The 21729-nt window shown below is 43.6% G+C and overlaps 1 protein-coding gene across 4 annotated transcripts in view; it reads left to right on the top strand.

Annotated features, from left to right (window-relative positions):
- LOC143286835 (dynamin-binding protein-like) overlaps positions 1-21729 on the top strand; it is a 274661-nt gene that overhangs the window by 221479 nt on the left and 31453 nt on the right. For all 4 annotated transcript variants that reach the window (XM_076594658.1, XM_076594659.1, XM_076594657.1 and 1 more), the window contains 2 exons: positions 4218-4419; positions 13959-14197. In XM_076594658.1, the coding sequence (XP_076450773.1) occupies positions 4218-4419; positions 13959-14197 (441 nt within the window). The remainder of the gene's footprint in view (positions 1-4217; positions 4420-13958; positions 14198-21729) is intronic.

Genomic DNA, 21729 nt, shown 5'->3' with positions numbered 1-21729 from the left:
ATCTTAGCTTTTTTTGCTTTTTTTTTAATAGTTTTTTTTTTGCCCATGGCTGCGCATGGAATGGTACATATGAGAAAGAGTTTGTGTAGATTACCAGAAGTTTAGATTATAATTTTAACTTTTGTACATAATATATGGATACACATATTATATTTTAATTCATATTATATTTTAATTTTCATGTGTTTTGTTGGTTTATCTCAGGAGCTTTTACTAACTATCTGTAACATATATTCAGAAATAATCTGAAATTTGTTTATCTCATATTTATGGTTCAGTCATTGCTAACTAATGTGCTAGATAAACTTCATAATATCAGAAAGTGAGAGTTCATTTTTCTTCCAGGAAAGTATGGTTGTGTATACTTACTTACAATAGTTTGCGAGCTAAAATTTTTGTTGATTTTTACCGTATGCAACAAAAAAATCCTGGCAAATATGATGCACAAGCAAAATAATGCACTGCACAGAAGAAGTTAAACATGCTTAAACTAACTTTTTTCTTTGAATTCAGGGGATGCGCATTACATGTTTTATTGCCTTATGGGCCTAAAATAAAGTACATATTTTGTGGTTCATGGATCTGGAGACCTATGAGGCAGATCCTGCGTACTGCGCCAGGCAATGTTATGTACATTACACCATCTGTTCTTGACTTTACGTAGATGTGGTCATTGTTGTGCTGCCTGGCAATGTTTGCCTGTCATGTGGTCAGGTCATGGTTACAGGGGCTGTGCACTGTGAGTCAGCCAGACGAGGCAGTATGTCTCCATACCTTATTTACACTGCTATCTGAACCAGTCACTGAAGGAAACTATGCCTGCCTAGTCATGCTATATTGTTGTGTGTTTGTGTGTGTGTGTGTGTGTGTGAGAGAGAGAGAGAGATAGAGAGAGGAAGAGAACTAAGAATGGTTTAATTGTAGAGGCCTCTGGCCCATTACATTGGGGTGAGAAAATGCACAAAATGACAGATACTATTGTGTTCGCTTCATGTTGTCAGTACAGCTTTGTTGTAAGTCTAGTGCTTTACACAAATGTTGCTAGTCTTTTCGTCAGATATTCATTTGTGTTTGACATTAGAAGAGTAAATCTTAATAATGACGGTTGACGATAAAATTTATTAGGAATCAATTCGTCCTTAAGGGTTTTATAATTGGGGAAAATCAGAAGAAAGTGGATTTGAGATTTGATACAGTTTTTTGCCAAAAGGACAGTTATGACTGCCCGCATCTTTTTTTGCATTAAAGTTTATGAAGCGGCCATTCAATGATGATATTCCTACCCTGAACCTTGTAAATACCTTTCTAATAATAATGTTTGGAATTTGGCAAAGATATGCACTTACAGACAACTCATAATTAAACTTTGAGTAAACATAGTAGAATTTGTGGTTATTGAGAGCTACATGCCAGTCTTGGGTAAAACAGTCAATAAGTCGTCTAAATTCAGTGATAAATAGTCTTATGTTACCAACCCCATGTGCTTCACATACAATTCTGAAACCAAATTTGAAAAGAACATTACATACTTTACAGGCCCAAGTTGTGTAGTTCCTAGTTTGTAAATTTGTCAGCATATTGTATGCTTTTCTGGGAAGTCTATGGTCATTAAGTGAAGTAAGTCTGAGCTAAAATTTAATACACCGTACAAATGTGTATACGTATAGCGGAAAAGTCCAGTTTCTCCATAGACTAAATGTCTATAAGTTACAATGGTAACTCAAGAAATTTCTTAATGGTGGACAAATGTACCCTTTCAGTTATTTTTTGATTACCCGAAAGACCCCATATTTCTGAACCATAAGTATAAGATAGCTGAATTTGATAGTCAAACAATTTAAGAAAGACATTGCTGGAATGTTCACCAACTGACCAGAGCAGACTAACTAAAGCTAACACCCCTTTCCTTGCACGTTCAGGGAGATCATTCATAGTGTGTACAAACGATAATCTGGTTGATAAGCAAATGCTTTGAATACTTATACATGCTCACCATCTTGAGTTCCTGATTTCCAGAATGCCACTTTGTTCTTGATGCTATAAAACCACCATTACAGAATATTACAGTATTAGTTTTTTTTTCCATATTAACGACTAATCCTAGACTCTTTGTACAATCATATAATGTACTGAGTTGCGACTGAAGACCAATCATATACTGTCTGAAGATAATGCAACATAGTCCTCAAAAAGTAGATTGAATAATTCAGTAATTTCAGGAGAATATTGAATATCATGCCTACCATTGAGTGTGATTTCTTTGGTCAGTTCATTAATAAATAGAGAAAATTATACAGGAGAACAAACTTCAACTTGCTTGAGACCAAGAGGGCAAAAGAATGCCTCTGACAATTCCCCTTTTGCACGAACTTTTACTTTTACAACAGAGTACATACTCTTTAAAGCAGTTAGTATTTTCCCCATTCAGTGCAGTTTGTTGTAGTATCTTCCATAATTTACCTCAGTTTACACAGTCAGAGGTTTTTCGAAATTCTACGAAGGTTACATACAGTTTCCTATGTCTTAGAAGTTGTTTCTGGACCGTGGACATGAGCTTGAAAATATGATCAAGCATGCTGTGGTCTTCCCTAAAACCTGCTTGCTCTTCACCTAAGATTCTGTTGTTTTCTATCCAATCAGAAAGTCTTTTATTCAAAATAAAACTGTACGTATTACTGCAGATATTTAGAAAAGAAATGCCTTTATAATTATCTGGGTTATTAAGATCGCCTTTTTTATGTAAGGGTTGCAGAATAGACAACGATCATTCATTAGGAAATAAGCCATTATCAAACAGATGATTGAAGAATTTTTCAAGGTAAGGTAATGTTACATCTTTACTATGTTTGTAGAACTCTCCTACCAGTCCATCTGGACCTGGTGCTTTCTGATTTTTTTTTAAAGCTATGATAGCCATAGTAATTTGCTGAGTAGAAATCGGTAAATTTAAGTCTTCATGATCACCTGGAACTGTGGATGTGATATGGTCATTATCGTCAAGGACACCATCCAAATGTAGCTGACAAGGAAAAGAATTATACAGCTGGTTAAAAGTTAAAATAGTCAAACCATTGTTCTTTTGTCAAACAGCTGTTAGTTGGTGTTCTTCTACACATGGATTTTACAGTATCCCAGAACATCTTGGGGTCTTTAGAAAAACTTTGTAAATTATCGACAGTGGTTTCTTTGTGCATTTTTTTTCTTCAAGCACAGTAACTCTTTATATTCTTTCCTTTTTGCAGCACATAGATCACTGTGTGTGCGCTGTGCAACACCATAATAAAGTTCTGCTTTCCCAACACTCAAGATCAAACCATAATTTATTTATTTCCGCTCCTGTACTAACACTTCTCTTCATGGGTTCCCAGGCACACTGAAGGCATTGATTGAACTTAGAGACGGATTAATATCCCTTTCCATTGCTTCAGAAAGTGGGACTTAACGAAATGAGAATTCACTATAAAAATCACTCCTTATCACTATCCCACATGTATTTCGTAACTTTACATGGTTTCAAATGTTCTTCTTCAGTCAAAATGTCTATGTTTTAAATCAAAATAGGAAGTTCAGTTGCAGAATGTTTCAACTCTATCATAGGTAGAACATTCAGGTTTTTACAAACTGATACCAGCATACATGATACAATGAAATAATCAATCAAGGTGAAACCATTATAAGACATATATCAAAATTTTCCAGAAAAACCCAGTGATTTGATTCTGTTTAAAAATCACCAAATTGAACTCGTCACAAAGACTGAGTAGAAGTTTACCAAAAGCATTCAAAACCTGATCAGCGGACTTTCGCACAGAGTTGGTAGCTACATCATTTTGGCTCAGCACATCATCTTTATAAGTCATGTCATGAATGTTATCAATGGGGTCTGTGTCTCTTGCCTGCAGTCCTAGAGTTCAGATCACTACAGATTATCAATGGGAAATCAGCATACTCTTTAGTTAATTCCAACAGGTAGTCTTCAAGTATAGAAACACCGTTGTAATAATAATAATAATAACTCATAACTTTTCTATGGCGCGATATCCAGTACTAATGCTGCTTTTTGTCAGGATTTTTTTCTTTTTTTCTTTTTTTTTTCCTGGAAGGATGACAAAAATAAAATGTAAAAATTTTATATATACAGTATTAAAAAGAAGAAATGGGGAGTGAAGTAAGTTGTCATGGCGGATGGTATTATGAAGGTGTTGCTATTTGTTCAGACCATCCAATCCAGCAGTCAGTCAGACAGCCAGCGTATGTACCTGCGTCAGATGTATGGTGCTGACAACCTCTACCAGGTCACACACACTATGCCTGCTCATGACCTCATGGACATGGCTGTTACTGTGGGAACACTGGTAGCTGTCATCAAAGACAAAGACCCCATGGGGGGACGTCAGCGTTGGTTTGTGGATGATGGAGGTAAGGCTTTTATCCCATAAATACCTGACCGTCTGGATGCTAGTCATTCGGATAAGATGAGAAAACCAAGGTCCCGTGTGCAGCATGCACTTAGCGCACATAAAAGAACACACTGCAACAAAAGGGTTGTTCCTGCCAAAATTCTGTAGAAAAATCCACTTTGATAGAAAAAACAAACAAAACTGCACACAGGAAAAAATACAAATAAATGGGTGGTGCTGTAGTGTAGCGATGCGCTCTCCCTGGGGAGAGCAGCCCGAATTTCACACAGAGAAATCTGTTGTGATAAAAAGAAATACAAAATACAAATATTTAGATTTTGTGATGTATAATATGTATGACTCTGTGTGTGTGTGTGTGTGTATGAACAGAAATTAAAGCTTTTGGTATTTGGTTGGCTATCTGTACACATTTATGCATTAACGTTTTTAATTTTAGTCCAAGTTTTAAATATCCGTTTTTGGGTGTTTTTTTTTACAGATTTCAGCTCAGTTGAGCATGTTTTACATGGAAAGGCACTTTATGAATTAAATTGTTAATGTTGTTTTTGTTGTTTTTATTGTTTATAGAAAATTTAATACCATTTCACTGTATCACGGATGAAATATGGAACCAAATTCTTCATACGAACTAGCCGCTGTGGCGAACTGACGGCTAGGAGGACGTGGGTTCGAATCCCAGCGGAGGTGGGTTTTTCAGCCCGTGGCCGGCTCCTACCCTGAGTTGAGTGTGCTGTGGGCTTAAATGGGGAGACTGGGACCACACAGTCAAGTGCTATCCACTTCAAGGATGTGTCTTTGGGTGTGTTGCTCTAATTGCCTGACCAACACTGCAAGTGCCTGCATCTCTCGGGCCTGGTTAACACCAGGATATCATTATGACAGGAAGCATAGAGTACAGCCTTGTCACGCAGTCCCAAACCAAAATGGACCTCCATAGCAACATCGTCATCTTCATTGTCATCCTCCTCCTCCTCCATCATCATCAGTATAAACACAACAGTCTCAAAGTCTGTGGCCTTTCATGCCCTGCTCTCATGGTGACCTCAGTTTCGATACCCCTCCACTTCTGTGCTTGGGGCAAGTCCTGTCAGTGTCTTCAGTGTCGGCAGATTCATGGGGGGTTGTTGTTTGAGGGACGTGGTGGCGGTCTCCACTCTGGGAGGGACGCTCACTCAGTCTGGTTCCGCAACTAAGTTATTATTGTCGTTAGTAGGGGGCTTAGTAGGTGGTGTCCTAAGTACGTTGAATCAGAACAGGCACCACTGAACACCACCAAAGTGACTCAGCAGCAGTGCAGGGTCTCCTCTGGTGTGTGGCCTCCTGGCGACCGAACATCAATGGTTCCCTGCGAACTGCCGACGACAGAACTGTGACAGACGAACCCGGGTGTGGCCGTGTATGGGGGAATCTAAATGAGCGGCGTGGGAGTAATGCCACTGAAATGGTGCAGATGATGGGGCAGCAAAAAAACAAAAACAAAAAAAAACAACAACAAATCTTCATACAATCATGCTGTGTTTATTTTAATGGTACTATCCACACAGATCTTGTGACATGCGACTTCCAGTTGACAAAGGTCCAGTGTTTTGTGATCTCCAGATGACATAAATCCAGCACCTTGTGACCTCCAGCTGACATAGATCCTGTAGCTTGTTACTTTCAGCTGACAGATCCATTGTGTTGTGCCATGCAGCTAACATAGAACCAGTGTCTTGTAACCTCCAGATGACATAGATCTTGTGTCTTCTGACCTCCAGCTGACACAGATTGAGTTTCTTGTGACCTCCGTTTGACATACATGTATGTATATCCTGTCCAGTGTCTTAAGACCTCCAGCAGAGATCCAGTGACTTGTGACCTCAAGTTGATTTTAATCCAATGACTTGGTACCTCAAGTTGATATAAATCCAGTGTCTTGTGACCTCCAGCTGACATAGATCTTGTGACCTCCATCTGACACAGTTCCTTTGTCTTGTGATCTCCAACTGACATAGATCCAGTGTCTTGTGACCTCCAAGCAGACATAGATCCAGTGACTTGTTACCCCCAGCTGACACAGATCCAGTGGTCCCGTGACCTCCAGCTGACATAGATCCATTGACTTGTGATCCACAGCTGACAGACAGATCCTGTGTCTTTTGAGTTCCAGCTGCCATAGATCCATTGTCTTGTGACCTCATTTGACAGACACAGATCCAATGTCTTGTGATCTCATGAACATGAGACAAAAAAACAGTGTATTGGGACCTCCATTTGACTGATACAGGTCCAGTTTCTTGTGGCCTTCTGCTGACACAGATCCTGTGTCTTCTGACCTCCAGCTGACAAAGGTCATGTATCGTGTTACCTCCATTTCTTCTTCTTCTTTTCGGTCGCACTTGTCACAGAGTCAGGCTGGCCTGCGAGACAAATGTCGTCGTGGCTTCCAGGTCTTGTCTGCAGCCGTAGAGCTTGGTGCGTAGTGGGGTCGCTTCTGGCCACACGGTGTCTCTCGGTCCCTGGTGGAGGGGACAAGTCTGCAGAACATGTTCTGGTGTTTGGTCTTCAAGACCACAGGGACAGGTCTGTGATGGTGCCAGCTTCAGCTTCTTGAACATGTGCGCGTTAAGGCGGCAGTGTCCTGTGCGTAAGCGCATAATTGCTACCTGCTGCCAGCGTTCAAGCTCGTGATATGCATCCCTTGTGGCTTGTGGTCGTAGTGCTGCCTTCACGAGGGTCTTCTTTTCAGCGAAGCTAACACTGTTGTTTGGTTGTCTTTCTTTCGCTCCGAGTTTGGCGAGCTGGTCCGCAATTTCGTTGCCTGGAATTCCGCAGTGGGCTGGAACCCATTGCAGGACTACTCGTCGTTGCTGGGCAACTTCTTGTAGTTTCTCCTTGAGACGAGGAAGTTTATCTCTTGCAAGGGCTTCCAGGACAGACAACGCATCTGTCAGAAAGACAACTTGTGGGCATTCGCTCTCCGAGTCGTGAACCATTGAAGCGGCCTGTATGAGCGCCTGAACCTCAGCTGCGTAGTTTGAACAGTACTTTCCTGTGGGTATCCTTGCTGTGGATGTGTGGTGCTCAGGAGACTTCATGTACACTCCTGCTCCTCCGTCAGCAACAGCGTTGGTTGCAGAGCCATCTGTGTACACGTGAATCCAGGATTCTTCAGGGTACCTTTCAGCAATCATGGCTTGTGTCAGAGTGCGTTTGGCCGTGTCATCCTGAGAGTCTCCTGGAGCGACCTGAGGGACTGATGTTGAGATATGAAAACTTGTGGAGTCTTCATTCCATGGCTGCGGCAGGTCGTTGGGACTCAGTGGAAGCGTCGATGGAGGCACACCATCCCGGTGCGCCCTGGCAAGTCTCTTGCTTTCATGGATAAAGCTACTGCGCTTGAGGCGGTTCTTTGTCAGTCCGTTCATCCTATTCTTCATCGGATGATCAGGCAGGCACTGGAACTTTTCTGCTTGGACCATGATTTTGGCGTCTCTCCTTTGTGCAAGGGGTTGTATGGCAGTAACCTCCTCCATGGCCTTGATTGGTGTGGATCGCATGGATCCGGTGATGATGCGTAGGGCTTGATTTTGGACCCTATCCAGAGACTGCTGGTGGGTCTTCGCTGCAGTAGACCAGGCTGTTGAGCCGTACTCAAGGTGGGGCCTGACGGTTCCCTGGTAGACGCGCTTGAGTATCGTTTCGTTTGCTCCCCAGCTGGTTCCGGCTAGCTTTCGCATGATGGCCAACTTGCGTCTGGCTTTTGCTTCAGCACGTTTGATGTGTGGCTTCCAGGTTTGTCTCTTGTCGAAGGTGACACCAAGATAGGTAGCCTCCTCGTCACTTCTCAGGGGTGTGTCGTCCAGTTTGATGGTTCCTGGTTTTTGTTTTGGTGACAGTGTGAAGAGTGTTGTAGAGGACTTTTCTTTGTTGATGGCTACACACCACTCCTCTGCCCATGCTGCTAAGCGGTCTGCTGCTAGCTGCATTCTGTAGGTGGCGGTAGTGGCATGTTCCTCCTTACACCACATCACTAGGTCATCAGCGTAGAGTGTAGCATGGATACCTTTGGGAAGTGTTTCAATGAGGTCATTGATGAAGATCAAGAAGAGGGAAGGGGAGAGGACTCCTCCCTGTGGAACTCCATGTCGCAGCAGTACTTTCTTGCCTTTGTGTCCGTCAACTGTGACCCTTGCCCTGCGGTTGTGGAGATAGGATCTGATCCAGCGCAGCATGTTCCCTGCGACCCCACATCTGCAGCTTCACGAGGAGGCCGTCAGTCCAGACTTTATCAAAGGCCTTTTGCAGATCAATCCAGGCAGCAAGAACTACCTTCTGCTCCTGGAACGCATCTTCTATTTCTTGTGCGAGGTAGGTAGCTTGGTCCTCTGTGCTGTGAAACTGACGAAAGCCTGCCTGTTCAGAAACCAGGATGTTTTCAGTCTCGAGATACCAAAGCAGGCGCTGGTTCACCATCCTTTCTAGGGTCTTCACAACGCAGCTGGTCAGGCTGATTGGTCTGTAGCTGGCCGCCTTCTTCTTGTCCTTTCCCTTCTTAAGGATAGGAATCATGGTGGCTTCTCGCCAGACTTGAGCCAAGGTCCCAGTTTCCCAGCTGTGGTTGTAAACCTCCAGAAGTTTCAGGACGGCGGTGTTGCCGAGGTGCTTCAACATCTCGTTAGTGATCCCATCTGGCCCTGGGGATTTCCTGGTTTTTAGTTTCCTCAGAGCTGTCTGAAGCTCGTAAAGAGTGAGGGGCTGCTTCATGAGTTTCACATCGGTGTTGTGGGTCCGTTCTCTCTGTTCCCTTCTTGCTTCTCTTGTTTGGAGAGGGCTGACAGGTACATTGCTCTCCTCTGCGTAATTGTCAGCAAAGCGGTTGGCTGCGCGTCGTCCTGTCAGTAACTCTCCGTTCTTCTCCAGCGTAGTTGTTTGAGCTCTGCTGCCTTCATCATTGAGTTGACCTACAACTTTCCACAGCTTCCTTCCATCTTTCTCAAGGTTCAGCGCCGCTGTCTTCTCTCTCCAGCTCTGGCGTCTCGCTTGTACTTTTGCCTTGAGGAATTTGGCTTTCGTCTGCTGAAGTCGCAGGTGGTTCTCATCTGATGGATTTCTTTCTGCTTCCTGTCTGGCTTCTGTCATCTCGTCCTGAAGTTCTTGAAGCTGGTTTGACCAGTAGGGTTTGTAGTCTTTGCGAGCTCCACGTGGAATACATTCTTGGGCTGCTTGAAGGATGCAGCTGTTCAGCTCTCTGACAACGTTATTGATGTCTCTGCCGTTGACATGGATGTCCCTGGTAAGAGCATTGGTGCGGTGTCTGAAGAGACCCCATTTGGCCTTCTTGTAATTCCAGCGTGGGGGCACAGGAGTGTTGGTGGTGTTCCTGTTGATAGTGATGAACACTGGCCTGTGATCGCTGCCTCCCAGCTGATCCCCTACTTCTCTGCTAACGTCTCCGTGGAGGTCGTCAGTGCAAAAGGCAAGGTCAGGGGTAGTGGTGGAGCGCCATCGTCTGGAATAGAAGGTTGGGGTGTCGCTTGGGGAGTTGATGAGAAGGAGATGATGGTCGTCTTGCCAGTCTTCCACTTCTTCACCTCGGCGGTCCATATGGTCGTAACCCCAGCTCTGGGAGTGGCTGTTGAAGTCACCCACAGCAAGAAAACTTGCGTCTGGGACCTCTATGGTGTCGAGGGACAGTGGACGGTCGTCGGGGCAGTAGAAGTTCAGGATGTGCAACTCTGTGTCATTCAGTTTGGCCCTAATCGTTTGGTACTCGGCATTCTCCATGTGGACAGCTGATTCGCAGGAGTGTATGTTGTTCCTAACAAGGGTCAGGATACCACCTTTGCGTCTTTCTGCTCTGTCCGACCTGAAGCACTGATAGCCTCTGACTTTGAATGCTTTTCCGCTTTGCAGGTGGGTTTCTTGAATGCAGCAGATGTTGATGTTTTTCTCATGCAGGAGGTGTTCTAGCTCCGTCTTTTTGTTCATGACTCCTTCTGCATTCCAGTGCATAACCATGAAAGGTTGACGCTTCTTGGATGAAGTTGATGTGCTGCTAGTCGCATTCCTCCGCCGTCTCCTGGCGTGCCAAGACGGACGAGGGTGACCTCCAGTCGCTGAGGGCGGACTCCGTTGAGGCGCGGAGCCCGGCACTGCACCACCCTGGAGGGACCTCAGTGGGCGAGCGCCATCGGTTTCACATGATCTGTCCAACTCTGTCTCTTGTGCGTAATTGCATGGCACTGTGGTTTGTTAGAAGGCGCGCGCTGGCCCAGTACCGCTGTCTTCAGCCCTCTAGGTTTCTGTAGGGGTTACCCCGCCCTTAGCTCATGGCCTAAAGACCTACCCTGTGAGCACAGGGGACTGACTGCCAGTTAGTCTGGCCCCTACCCCACGCGGACCTGTCCGGCTTGGTTGAACCTGCCAGGAGTAAAACTCCCGCCGGCATAGCTCCGGGGGTTGTCAGGGCACGCAAGCCCCTGCACCGCGACAAGGCGGCAGTCGTTACAGGGGTTACCTCCATTTGACTTGCATATATCCAGTGTCTTGTGACCTCTAGCAGACTTAGACTGTGTGCCTTGTGAACTCCAGTTGACTTAGATCCTGTGTATTGTGCCCCCTAGCTGACAGACATAGATCCTGTGTCTTGTGACCCCTAGCTGACAGACATAGATCCTGTGTCTTGTGACCCCTAGCTGACAGACATAGATCCTGTGTCTTGTGACCCCTAGCTGACAGACATAGATCCTGTGTCTTGTGCCCCCTAGCTGACAGACATAGATCCTGTGTCTTGTGTCCCCTAGCTGACAGACATAGATCCTGTGTCTTGTGACCCCTAGCTGACAGACATAGATCCTGTGTCTTGTGCCCCCTAGCTGACAGACATAGATCCTGTGTCTTGTGACCTCCAGCTGACAGATACAGGTCCAGTGTATTGTGTTCCCTGGCTGACATAGATCCTGTGTCTTGTGACCCCCAGCTGACATAGATCCTGTGTCTTGTGACCTCCAGCTGACAGACATAGATCCTGTGTCTTGTGACCTCCAGCTGACAGACATAGATCCTGTGTCTTGTGACCTCCAACTGATAGATACAGGTCCAGCGTATTGTGTTCCCTGGCTGACAGACATAGATCCTGTGTCTTGTGACCTCCAACTAACTCGGATTGAGTTTCTTGTGACCACCGTTTCTCTCTCTCTCTCTCTCTCTCTCTCTCTCTCACACACACACACACACACACACACACAGATATATAGATATATATATATATATATATATGTCTTATGACCTCCAGCAGAGATCCAGTGACTTGTGACGTCAAGTTGATATAGATCCAGTGTCTTTTACCTCAAGCTGACAGACATAGATCTTGTGTCTTGTGACCTCCATATGACATAGTTCCTTTTTGTCTTGTGACCTCCAGCGGACATAGATCCAGTGCAGTGGTTTGTTACCTCCAGTTAACACAGATCCAATGTCCTGTGACCTCCAGCTGACATAGATCCAGTGGCTTGTGACCTCCAGCAGACATAGATCCAGTGCAGTGGTTTGTTACCTCCAGCTAACACAGATCCAGTGTCCTGTGACCTCCAGCTGACATAAATCCAATGACTTATGATCCACAGCTGACGGACATAGATCCTGTGTCTTTTGAGCTCCAACTGCTGTAGATCCATTGTCTTGTGACCTTATTTGACAGACACAGGTCCAGTGTCTTGTGACCTCATGTGACAGACAAAAAACCAGTGTCTTGTGACCTCCAGCTGACAGATACAGGTCCAGTGTATTGTGTTCCCTGGCTGACAGACATAGATCCAGTCTCTTGTGACCTTCAGCCAACAGACATAGATCCTGTGTCTTGTGACCCCCAGCTGACATAGATCCAGTGTCTTGTGACCCCCAGCTGACATAGATCCTGTGTCTTGTGACCTCCAGCTGACAGGTACAGATCCAGTGTATTGTGTTCCTTGGCTGACAGACATAGATCCTGAGTCCTTTGACCTCCAGATGACAGATACAGGTCCAGTGTATTGTGTTCCCTGGCCGACAGACATAGATCCAGTGTCTTGTGGACTCCAGCTGACACAGATCTTGTATCTTGTCACCTCCAGTTGACAGACATAGATCCTGTGTCTCTGACCTCCTGTTGACATAGATCCAGTGACATGTGACCTCCAGCTTACAGATATAGATCCAGTGTCATGTGGCATCCAGCTGACATACATCCAGTGTCCTGTGACCTCCAGTTGACACAGAGACAGTGTCTTGTAACCTCCTCGTAAATAGATCCAGTGACTTGTGACCCCCAGCTGACAGACATAGATACAGTGTCTTATGACCTCCAGTTGACATGGATCCAGTGTTTGTGACCTCCGTTTGACATATATAGATCCCCTGTTTTGTGACCTCCAGCAGAGATCCAGTGTCCTGTGTGACCTGCAGCTGACATAGATCCAGTGTCTTATGACCTCCAGCTGACACAGTTCCAGTGTTTTGTGACCTCCAGATGACAGACACAGATCCAATGTCTTGTGCTTTCCAACTGACATAGATCCAGTGACTTATGACCTCCAACTGACATAGATCCAGTTACTTGTGACCACCAGCTAACAGGCAGATCCAGTGTCTTGTGACTTCCAGCTGACATAGATCCAGTGACTTGTGACCTCCAACTGACATAGATCCAGTGACTTGTTACCTCCAGCTGACAGACAGATCCAGTGTCTTGTGACTTCCAGCTGACATAGATCCAGTGACTTGTGACCTCCAGTTGACACAGATCTAGTGCTGGTAACATAGATCCTGTTTCTTTCAGCCTCCAGCTGACTTAAATCCTGTGTCTTCTGATTTCGACTGCAGACTGCTTCTGTTCTAACACATGTACAGTCAGGACTGCCACCCCACTCCTTCCTTCACCTTTGTAATACCTTCACCATTGTACTGAAAGGAAGATGTCAGAATGGTTAAGACGCTCATCTGCCAGTACAGAGTCGGTAAGGGTATGGGTTTGAATCCTGCTCTCGCCCATTCTCCCAAGTTTGACTGGAAAATCGAACTGAGCGTCTAGTCATTTTGATGAGACTATAAACAATGTGCAGCACACACTTAGCACACTGAAAAAGAACCCATGGCAATGAGAGTGTTGTCCTCTGGCAAAATTCTGTGGAGAAATCCACTCTGATAGGTACACAAATATATATGCATGCACTCAAGGCCTGACAAAGCATGTTGGGTTATGTTGCTGGTCAGGCATCTGTCTAGCAGAAGTAGTGTAGCATATATGGATTTGTCCAAATGCAGTGACACCTCCTTCAAAAATTGAAAACTGAAATAAATATGTACTGAAAGTCTGTGTAAATGTGGACTTCCTAGTTGAACTAGTATGATTTTTTCCTGAAAAAATTCACATTAGGAAATACATCTTCTAAGATTTGAACTGAAGTAATCATTCATGTGAATGCCAGCTGTATTTGTAAACTTGTTCACCTTGATGAAAGTGTATGATTTGAAAAGATGAAGAATAAATGTGTGTAATATGTCTTGTGTATTGAGCAGCCAACAAAGGATTTGTGCAGTCGTCCATTCTGACCAAGCCCAGCAGGTCCCCAACTGGCAGCCTGTCCAGTCTGACTGCAGAAGACTCCGATGACCTGGCCTCTATCTGCTCCACCAGCATGGACGAGGGGGACACACTGCCCTGGCTGTCCAGTCAGTCCACCCCTGTCTACCCTCAAGTCACCAAGGTGTCTCAGGAGGAAACTTCCATGTCTGCTTCTGCTCAGCCAGTTTATGAGGTGAGCTTTTGGGTTTGGGACTTGGTTAGGTTTATTACTTGCCTCCTTTGTTTTCCTGTTTTTGTTTAGTATTATGTCACTTGATTTTAATAATTCAAAGAATGAAAGACATACTTCAGACACATTATATGTAAAGTAAAAAAAAGTTTTAGAGACAGCTTTTGATATAAAGTTGTTTTTTTGTTTGTTTTTTTGTTTATTCTTTTTTTAAGTTTTAGAGACTGCTGAGATGCATTGAAGGAAGAACTGTGAAGAGATAAACTGTGAAAATGATTGCAAATTTCAGCTGTAACAGACAATAAAAATGAACCAAGACTTGAGCTGAAAACTGAAAGCTGCATCATTTAACTCACTCTGGATGAAAGGCCCTGATTAGGGCCCTGCTGTTTACAACCGTTTCAGACGAAGGGCCCCAGTCAGGGCCTTAGATAGTTTTGAATATTTGGAGTGGTGCATAATTTCTATAATGACTGTAAGAATATCTTAACTGACCTTTCCACTCTCCACTGCAGCCAATAAATGCAGTATGTGTTGCTGTGCTCACGAGCAGGAGAGTTATTTTCGCAATGACTGGTTCACATGAACAGTGGGTGTCAACAATGGGGTCAGACCCAGTTTCATCTCAGTCACAAGGCAGACAACAGAATTCGACAGCCCTATCATGGCTGTATAACGATTCTGAATTTAATCTGTTTAAAACTCTTTGTGCTTTCCTGGATTCGTTTACAAGTCATCAGTGTGTGCAAATTTTGAACAAAAATATGGATATTTTCATCATCTCGCTGTATGATAGAATAACAAGGGAGGAAGTGTTATATTTTGTCCCCATCTAACTTGTTATCTTACTGATCAGTGTGGAAGTTTTCAGTTTGTAGATTCTAACTTCTTTTTTGGGGGCGATTTTATTTCTTACCCATACAAATGGGCCGTGTGTGGGGAAGTCAGGGGAGCTAACCGGCAGTACTAAGTGATTTCAGTGGAGAATAGCAAAAGAAAAATACAAATTTTCTTTTACTAACCAGTGACTTAGCCTTCCCTTTTACATTTTGCATTGGTAACTGAAAGACTCGGTATTGTCAATGCTAACTGACCAAGTGTCCACACATCTGGCAGCTGCCTGCCACCTGACACTGAGTTGCAACACACTGTTCACTACAGATCAGTGGGAACATGCTTTGCCTTCACTATTCTCACAAACCTACACGCATCCATAGTGTCCTCTCCTTACCGATGAAAAGGAAGTTTAATTACATGTACTATACCATGACCCACTGGTGCAGACTTCAGCTGGAGTCTGATTCCTGTCCTTTACAAGTACTGGCCTGCTTATATGGAGAATTTGAAAATAGGTGTGGCAAGTGACCTCAGTTAGTATGATAACTCCATTCCGAGTGCCGGTGTAACATCCCAAATTGTCTCCCCTAGGACCCCCAGGGTGCTTGTCAATATCCCAAATCATCCCCCGGGGGACTTGTCAGTGTACTAAATCATTCCCTGGAGGTCATTTCAGTGACCTGAAACGTCCCCCCATGCTGGTTTGGTCCCCCTCTGACTTTCCTTGAAAATCCATCCCAAAACGTCTCCCCACAAACCAGAAAAAAAAGAAGTTTGATACACTCCTTCCACATATGGTTTGCAACATTAGGTGTGTGTGTGTGAGAGAGAGAGAGAGCTCTTGTGTCTGAGAGAGATAGAAAGTGTGTGTGTGCATGCATGCGTTTGTTTTTTTCCAATGAAACTGTGGCAGCCTGCATGTTTGTGTGTGTGTGTGTGTGTGTATGCATGTGTATGTGTAATGGTGTGTCTGTGTGCAATGATGTTGGGGCGGGGGAGGAGGTACAGGGGTGGGGGGGGGGCTTGGGAGGGGGGTGGAGGTGGTGGGGGAGTTCAGTTTAACTCTGTGTGATAGTGGACACGCATATACTCACATGTGTATGTGAGAGAAAGAGGGAGAAAGAGAGAGTGAGTGTGTTTGTGTGTGTATGTGTGTGTGCTTCACAGTGGTCTCAACATGTGCTGCATAGAGACCGCCCTCTGTCATAATCAGCATTTTGACAACTGCGGACCTGACTTCAGTCGACTTCCACAGTCAGGAAACATGTAACCGAATTAGGGGCTCTGAGAAGCCACTCTCTTCTTAAATCCTGTTTATTACAGGGTACATAAACAGAGAATATGGACTGAAGAGCTTTTGTTTTTGAATGTACATGTATTCTGTAAATCATCATGCCTTTGCTAACGATAACTAGCTCTACAAAGAAACAACATTTGCCAATCTCAACTCTTTCTTTAGGACACTTCAACAGTGTATTGCTGACATTAAGGCATGGATGAATCAAAACAAACTAGAATTAAATGACAGTAAAACTGAAGCTATCATTATTTCTTCAAGCAGACTGTCAGTAAACAATTCTTTACCTTCCTCTCTCAAAATTGTGAGATTCAGATGTAGATTTTCTCTCTTCAATGAAAAATCTGGGTGTGACATTTGATTCAAACCTTTCAATGAAGAAATACATAAACAACCTCTGCAAAGCTGCATACTTTCAAATTCGGAAGATCAGTTCCATCCAGCATCTCCTTACTACTCAAGCAACACATACTCCGGTGAGCTCTCTTGCCTTGTCCAGACTTGATTATTGTAACTGACTCCTCGTTGGTTGTCCTCAATACTAAATACATAAAATCCAGAAAGTTCAAAACACAACAGCAATGTTAATCTTGAGAACCAAAAAGACTGACAATGTCACTCATCTTCGGCATTCTCATCACTGGTTACCAGTTTCTGCCCGCATTCAGTATAAAATCGCAACTCTCACCTTAACTTCATTTCGGGTGCTGCCCCTCAGTATTTGAGAGAAGTTACTCAAACATACACACCCCACGACAACTCAGATCATCTTCCGATTCACAGTGGCTACTCACTCCCCACGTTAAAACCCAGTCCTTTGGTGATTCTTCCTTTTCTTATTCAGCTTAATCAGTATGGAACAGTTTACCTCACGATCTTCACCACTCTTCCTCATTTCAGTCTTTTAAAACTGGTCTGAAAACGCATCTTTTTGAAAAGGCCTTTTCATAGACCTTCCATCCCTGTCCAATGACATTCAGTAATAAACCATGCAGACTCCCCGTGCGTGTGTGAGTGCGTGCGTGTGTTTTATGTTTATTGTAAAGCGCTTTGAGCTCTCTTTCAGGGAGGAAAGCGTTCAAGTATCCATTGTTATTATTATTATTATTATTAAATTCAGATTCAGATTCATGCATGCAATGTGAAGAAAAGTATGGCGTTGAGTTGTGTTTTCAAATGGGTTCTCAAAAGCATACAGTGTGCCGCATTTTGAATTAAGTAAAAAAAAAATCCAAACCACTCTGGATTACGGATCATCATATGGGTCTGATCAACGGAAATCGAACCAATCACACATACATGTACTTCTTGATTTTCATAACGGATTTACATGGATCTCAAGATCGACTCTTGGGGCTCTCAGATTTATGTATTTCTGTAAATTTACTGAAAAATATCATCTCTGGGGGTTGGGGCCATGGGAGGGGGGATTGTTGTTTGGGCTAGCCTTTATTGACCTATCCTCCCACCTCTCCCTCTATTGTCCAGCACAAATTTATGGATGCAGAGGCAGGGTAGTCTTACTGTAATCGCCACTCCTCTCTAGTAATATATGGTTAAAGGGAATGAATGAAAGAATACATAGACAAGTCCAGTGAATCAGAAATAATGAGGAGGGGAATCTATAGGTCATTTCTGTGTTCACCCAGCTCTATGTTCCCCCAAATTTACATTTTGTAGGTCTTTGCTCCACCAGGTCGCTGTTCCTTCAGGTCAATTTTCCCCCAGCTTCAGGTCAATTTTCCCACTGCTGACCACAGTTGACCATAATCACAAAGGGTTCAGATTGCGTTATTTGTCATGTTTTTGAATTGCAATGTGTTGATGGGTTTTTATGACCACTGCCTGATCACTGTTGACAACTGCTGACCACTATGTTCAGATTGCACTACTTTGTGATGGTTGCACAATTATTGGCAGAATTTTACCAGTAGCGGACCATTACTTTCTGCTGATCATTGTTGACCATTACTGACCATGCTGACCACCTTGCAAAAGTGGTCAGATTGCAGTTGGTTTTTTTGGGTTTTTTTTTTTTTGCTTGATTGTTTATGTTTTATTATGATGCCTTGGTAGTTTTTGACTGCTGACCGACCACTGTTGACCACAGCTGACCACTGACTGTTCAGAGTGTATAATTTTGTGACTTACTGAGTATTAGGACTTCTCGATTGAATTTTTCTTGACTTGCCACTATTGGCGACTGCTGATCATTGCTGACCTTTACTAACCACAACTGACCACCATCCAAACATTTACAGAATTTGGGCATTTGGCATGTTTATGCAAAATGAAGACTTCTTGACTTGGTTTGATGATACATTAACCAGTTCTAACTACTGGTCAGAAGTATACATCTTGTGTGTGCATTCTTTCTTATGCAATATTTGTACTTTTTCATATGCTTTGATCACTCATCAGTGCTGACTGGCCACTGCTGACCACTACCCAAAAGTGTATGATGAAACAGGTATAGACATGAGGGAATATAAACTATTTTAATATAGAATTGGGGGATTATAGATGTGGGGAACATAGACATTCTCTCCAAATCTCTAAATGAAGCTGGTATGCAGAGAGTGAGGGGTAGGGTAGTGATGGGTGTGTGGGCGGAGTGAGGTGGGAGAGAGTGATGGGACAAGTAAAGCATTAGGGGTGGATGAATGATGGGGTAGAAGGTTGGTGGCTAGAAACCTTTGGAGGGGGAAGATGAGGGGAAGCAGTGCTGAGGGAGGGGGGGGGGGGGTCGTTTTACAGCTGAAAGGACCAATATCCACAGAAACCTGCATTTGAAGAGATCTGTTAAAAAAGAAAACAGAAAAGGCTTCTCAGCGCGCGCACGCGCGCGCGCGCACACACACACACACACACACACACACACACATATGTATATATATCGGGTGTGCCAAAAAATGTTAACCGCTTTTTGACAAGTATTTTCTCAGTGATAGAGAAACCAAATTCATTGAAAATGTTCACACAGTAACTTTAGGGTATCACCAAGTCTGCAAAATATCTAAAAGTTCGGATGCAAATGATGAGAGTATTGTCAAATTCAAAACAGCATGTCAAAAAATCCAATATCCTCCACGACTAAACATAGCCGTTTCTTCCAAGCAGAAATGCTTTTACGTATTTCTTCCACTGATATCTCCCCCATGACATAATAATCCTGTCCTTTAACGCTTGCTCGGTCAATTTATCTCTCACTTCCTGGTAAACTTTCTCCTTCAGAGAGTCCCATAAGACATAATCCATTGGGTTACAGTCCTTCTTGATGAATTTTAGTGTAGCCTCCTCCAGATGGACCTAGGTTACCCTACTTGTGTGTGAAGGAGCCCCATCTTGCTGAAACATGCAATTGTTTCTAGGATAAAGACACCTACAATTCTGGAGAAGATTGTCATCCAATAACTGAATGTAGCTTTCACTATTAACCTTGTCTTTATCATTGTCAATAAAATGAATGGGTTTTTTTTTCCTTTCCAGGATACTCCAGTTGAAAGCATTATCTTTTTTGAAAATCTAGAAGTCTCATCATGATAGAGGCAAGATGGCTGAATTTCTCGTTTCCATTTCCCATAAGCGCGCTTGTTTTGGCGATTTTCAGCTATCTCTAATGTAAAGTCTTTCTCGTCTGTGAAAATGATCCCTTTCACATCAGTGGCTGAGTAGCGGTCATTCAAGTTACAGCAGCAAGTTTTCCTTTTCCCTCTAACATTTTGGTCCCTCCTTGATACCCGTATCCTCTTGAAGGGCTTCAGCTCCAGTTCTTTCACCTTTCTTTGCTCACTTGTAAATTGTTTGCAACTTCTCTAAGAGATTTGTGGGTCCCTGGGTTCTCCTCCTGGGATTGAATCAGTTCCTCAACACAGTCCATGTTCTCCTCCGAACATGCAGTCTTGAGTCTCCCACTGCCAATTTTACGTGCTACTGACCCTGTAGTGCGTATTTTAATGATAAGTCTATTTACAGTGACCTGAATCCACCCCTTGCCTGGAAATTTCTTTACGATCCTTTCTCCACTCCAGCCTTTCTCCTTGAAACAGTTTTCAATGGTAACCTTATCACTTTCACTCAAAGGCATGGTTGATCCTTCCAGACTGAAACTTTGGACAGAACTGATTTTGGATAGACAATAAAAAAAATCAATAGACTTGACACCCAGACAGGCTATTTTTAGACTGACACTGATTGACAGATGCCAACACCTGGCAGCTGGCATGAACATGATGAAGTTCACATTGCACAGCTCTGATATTGGATTTTTTTATATGCTGTTTTGAATTTGACAATACTCGCATAATTTGCGTTTGAACTTTTAAGTATTTTGCAGACTTATTGATGATACCCTGAGGTTGCTGTGTGAAAATTTTCAATGAATTTGGTTTCTCTATCACTGAGAAAATACTTGTCAAAAAGCAGTTCACTTTTTTTAGGACACCCAATATATATATGTGTGTGTATATGTATATATATGCATGCTAAAGAAAGCAATCTTTGTTGATTTAGGTCGCCACAATCGCATGTCTTGAGCACAGCGTCAGTCCGACATTTTGTTGAGCGAGTGAGGAGAGGAGCCAGGCAAACACTGCGGCCAGTAACCCAGCCAAAACGTTCAAATAAAGGACTGCCTCATGACGTTGATGGTGTTTCTAGCTATGAATAGAATCTAGAAACATTCCCCAAGCTAAAGCTACCAGCATTTTTGTCAACGAACTGAATGCAAAGCAGGGAAAAGTCAAAATATTTCGATGACGAGTTATCTCATCATTGTGGCAGCAAAGTGTACATGCTTGCCATGACAAGTTATCTCGATATATAGGCAGCCTAGGGGTTAAAGGGATACATGGTGTTTACTCTGCACACTGTGATCATTGGCTCTCATTGTGCACATCACACTTAGTAGATCACAAAAACCCATCCAGCATGGATCTGGCCTTTCTGTTTTGGCAGTACATGGCGACTGGTTCCAATCAGCTCTACCCCTACTCAGGGCAGTGGTCTGGAGGGCTTCCCTTAAAAGTGCTTGAAGGCCACTTAGTACACCTTCATGGGATCTATTCCTTATCCTGTAGTGCCTTTACAAACTTCCCTTCAAGCCTATTGTTCTGGCTCCTTTCAAACTCTTTTCCATGAAAACACTCTTCCCCATCTCACTTGCATTGGGTAGGAGATGGAATGAAGTCCATGCCCTTAGTGGCCTCACACAAGACAGCTTTTGAGTGAGATGAGTCTATGTTTGCTCAGATTTCTCCCAAACTTTCTGGCCAAAAATCAGGCCCCAGAGACACCGTCTCCCATCATTTTCATAAAGTCTCTTTCCTCCATCCTTGACCAAGATGGCAAGGCCACGGCTCTTTGTGTCCACCTAAAAAGATTGCAACATTTCCAGTCATCC

The sequence above is a fragment of the Babylonia areolata genome, chromosome 10 (genome assembly GCF_041734735.1).
Source record: "Babylonia areolata isolate BAREFJ2019XMU chromosome 10, ASM4173473v1, whole genome shotgun sequence".
Taxonomy (NCBI): Eukaryota; Metazoa; Mollusca; class Gastropoda; order Neogastropoda; family Buccinidae; genus Babylonia; species Babylonia areolata.
This window is presented reverse-complemented; position numbering and strand designations above follow the sequence as displayed.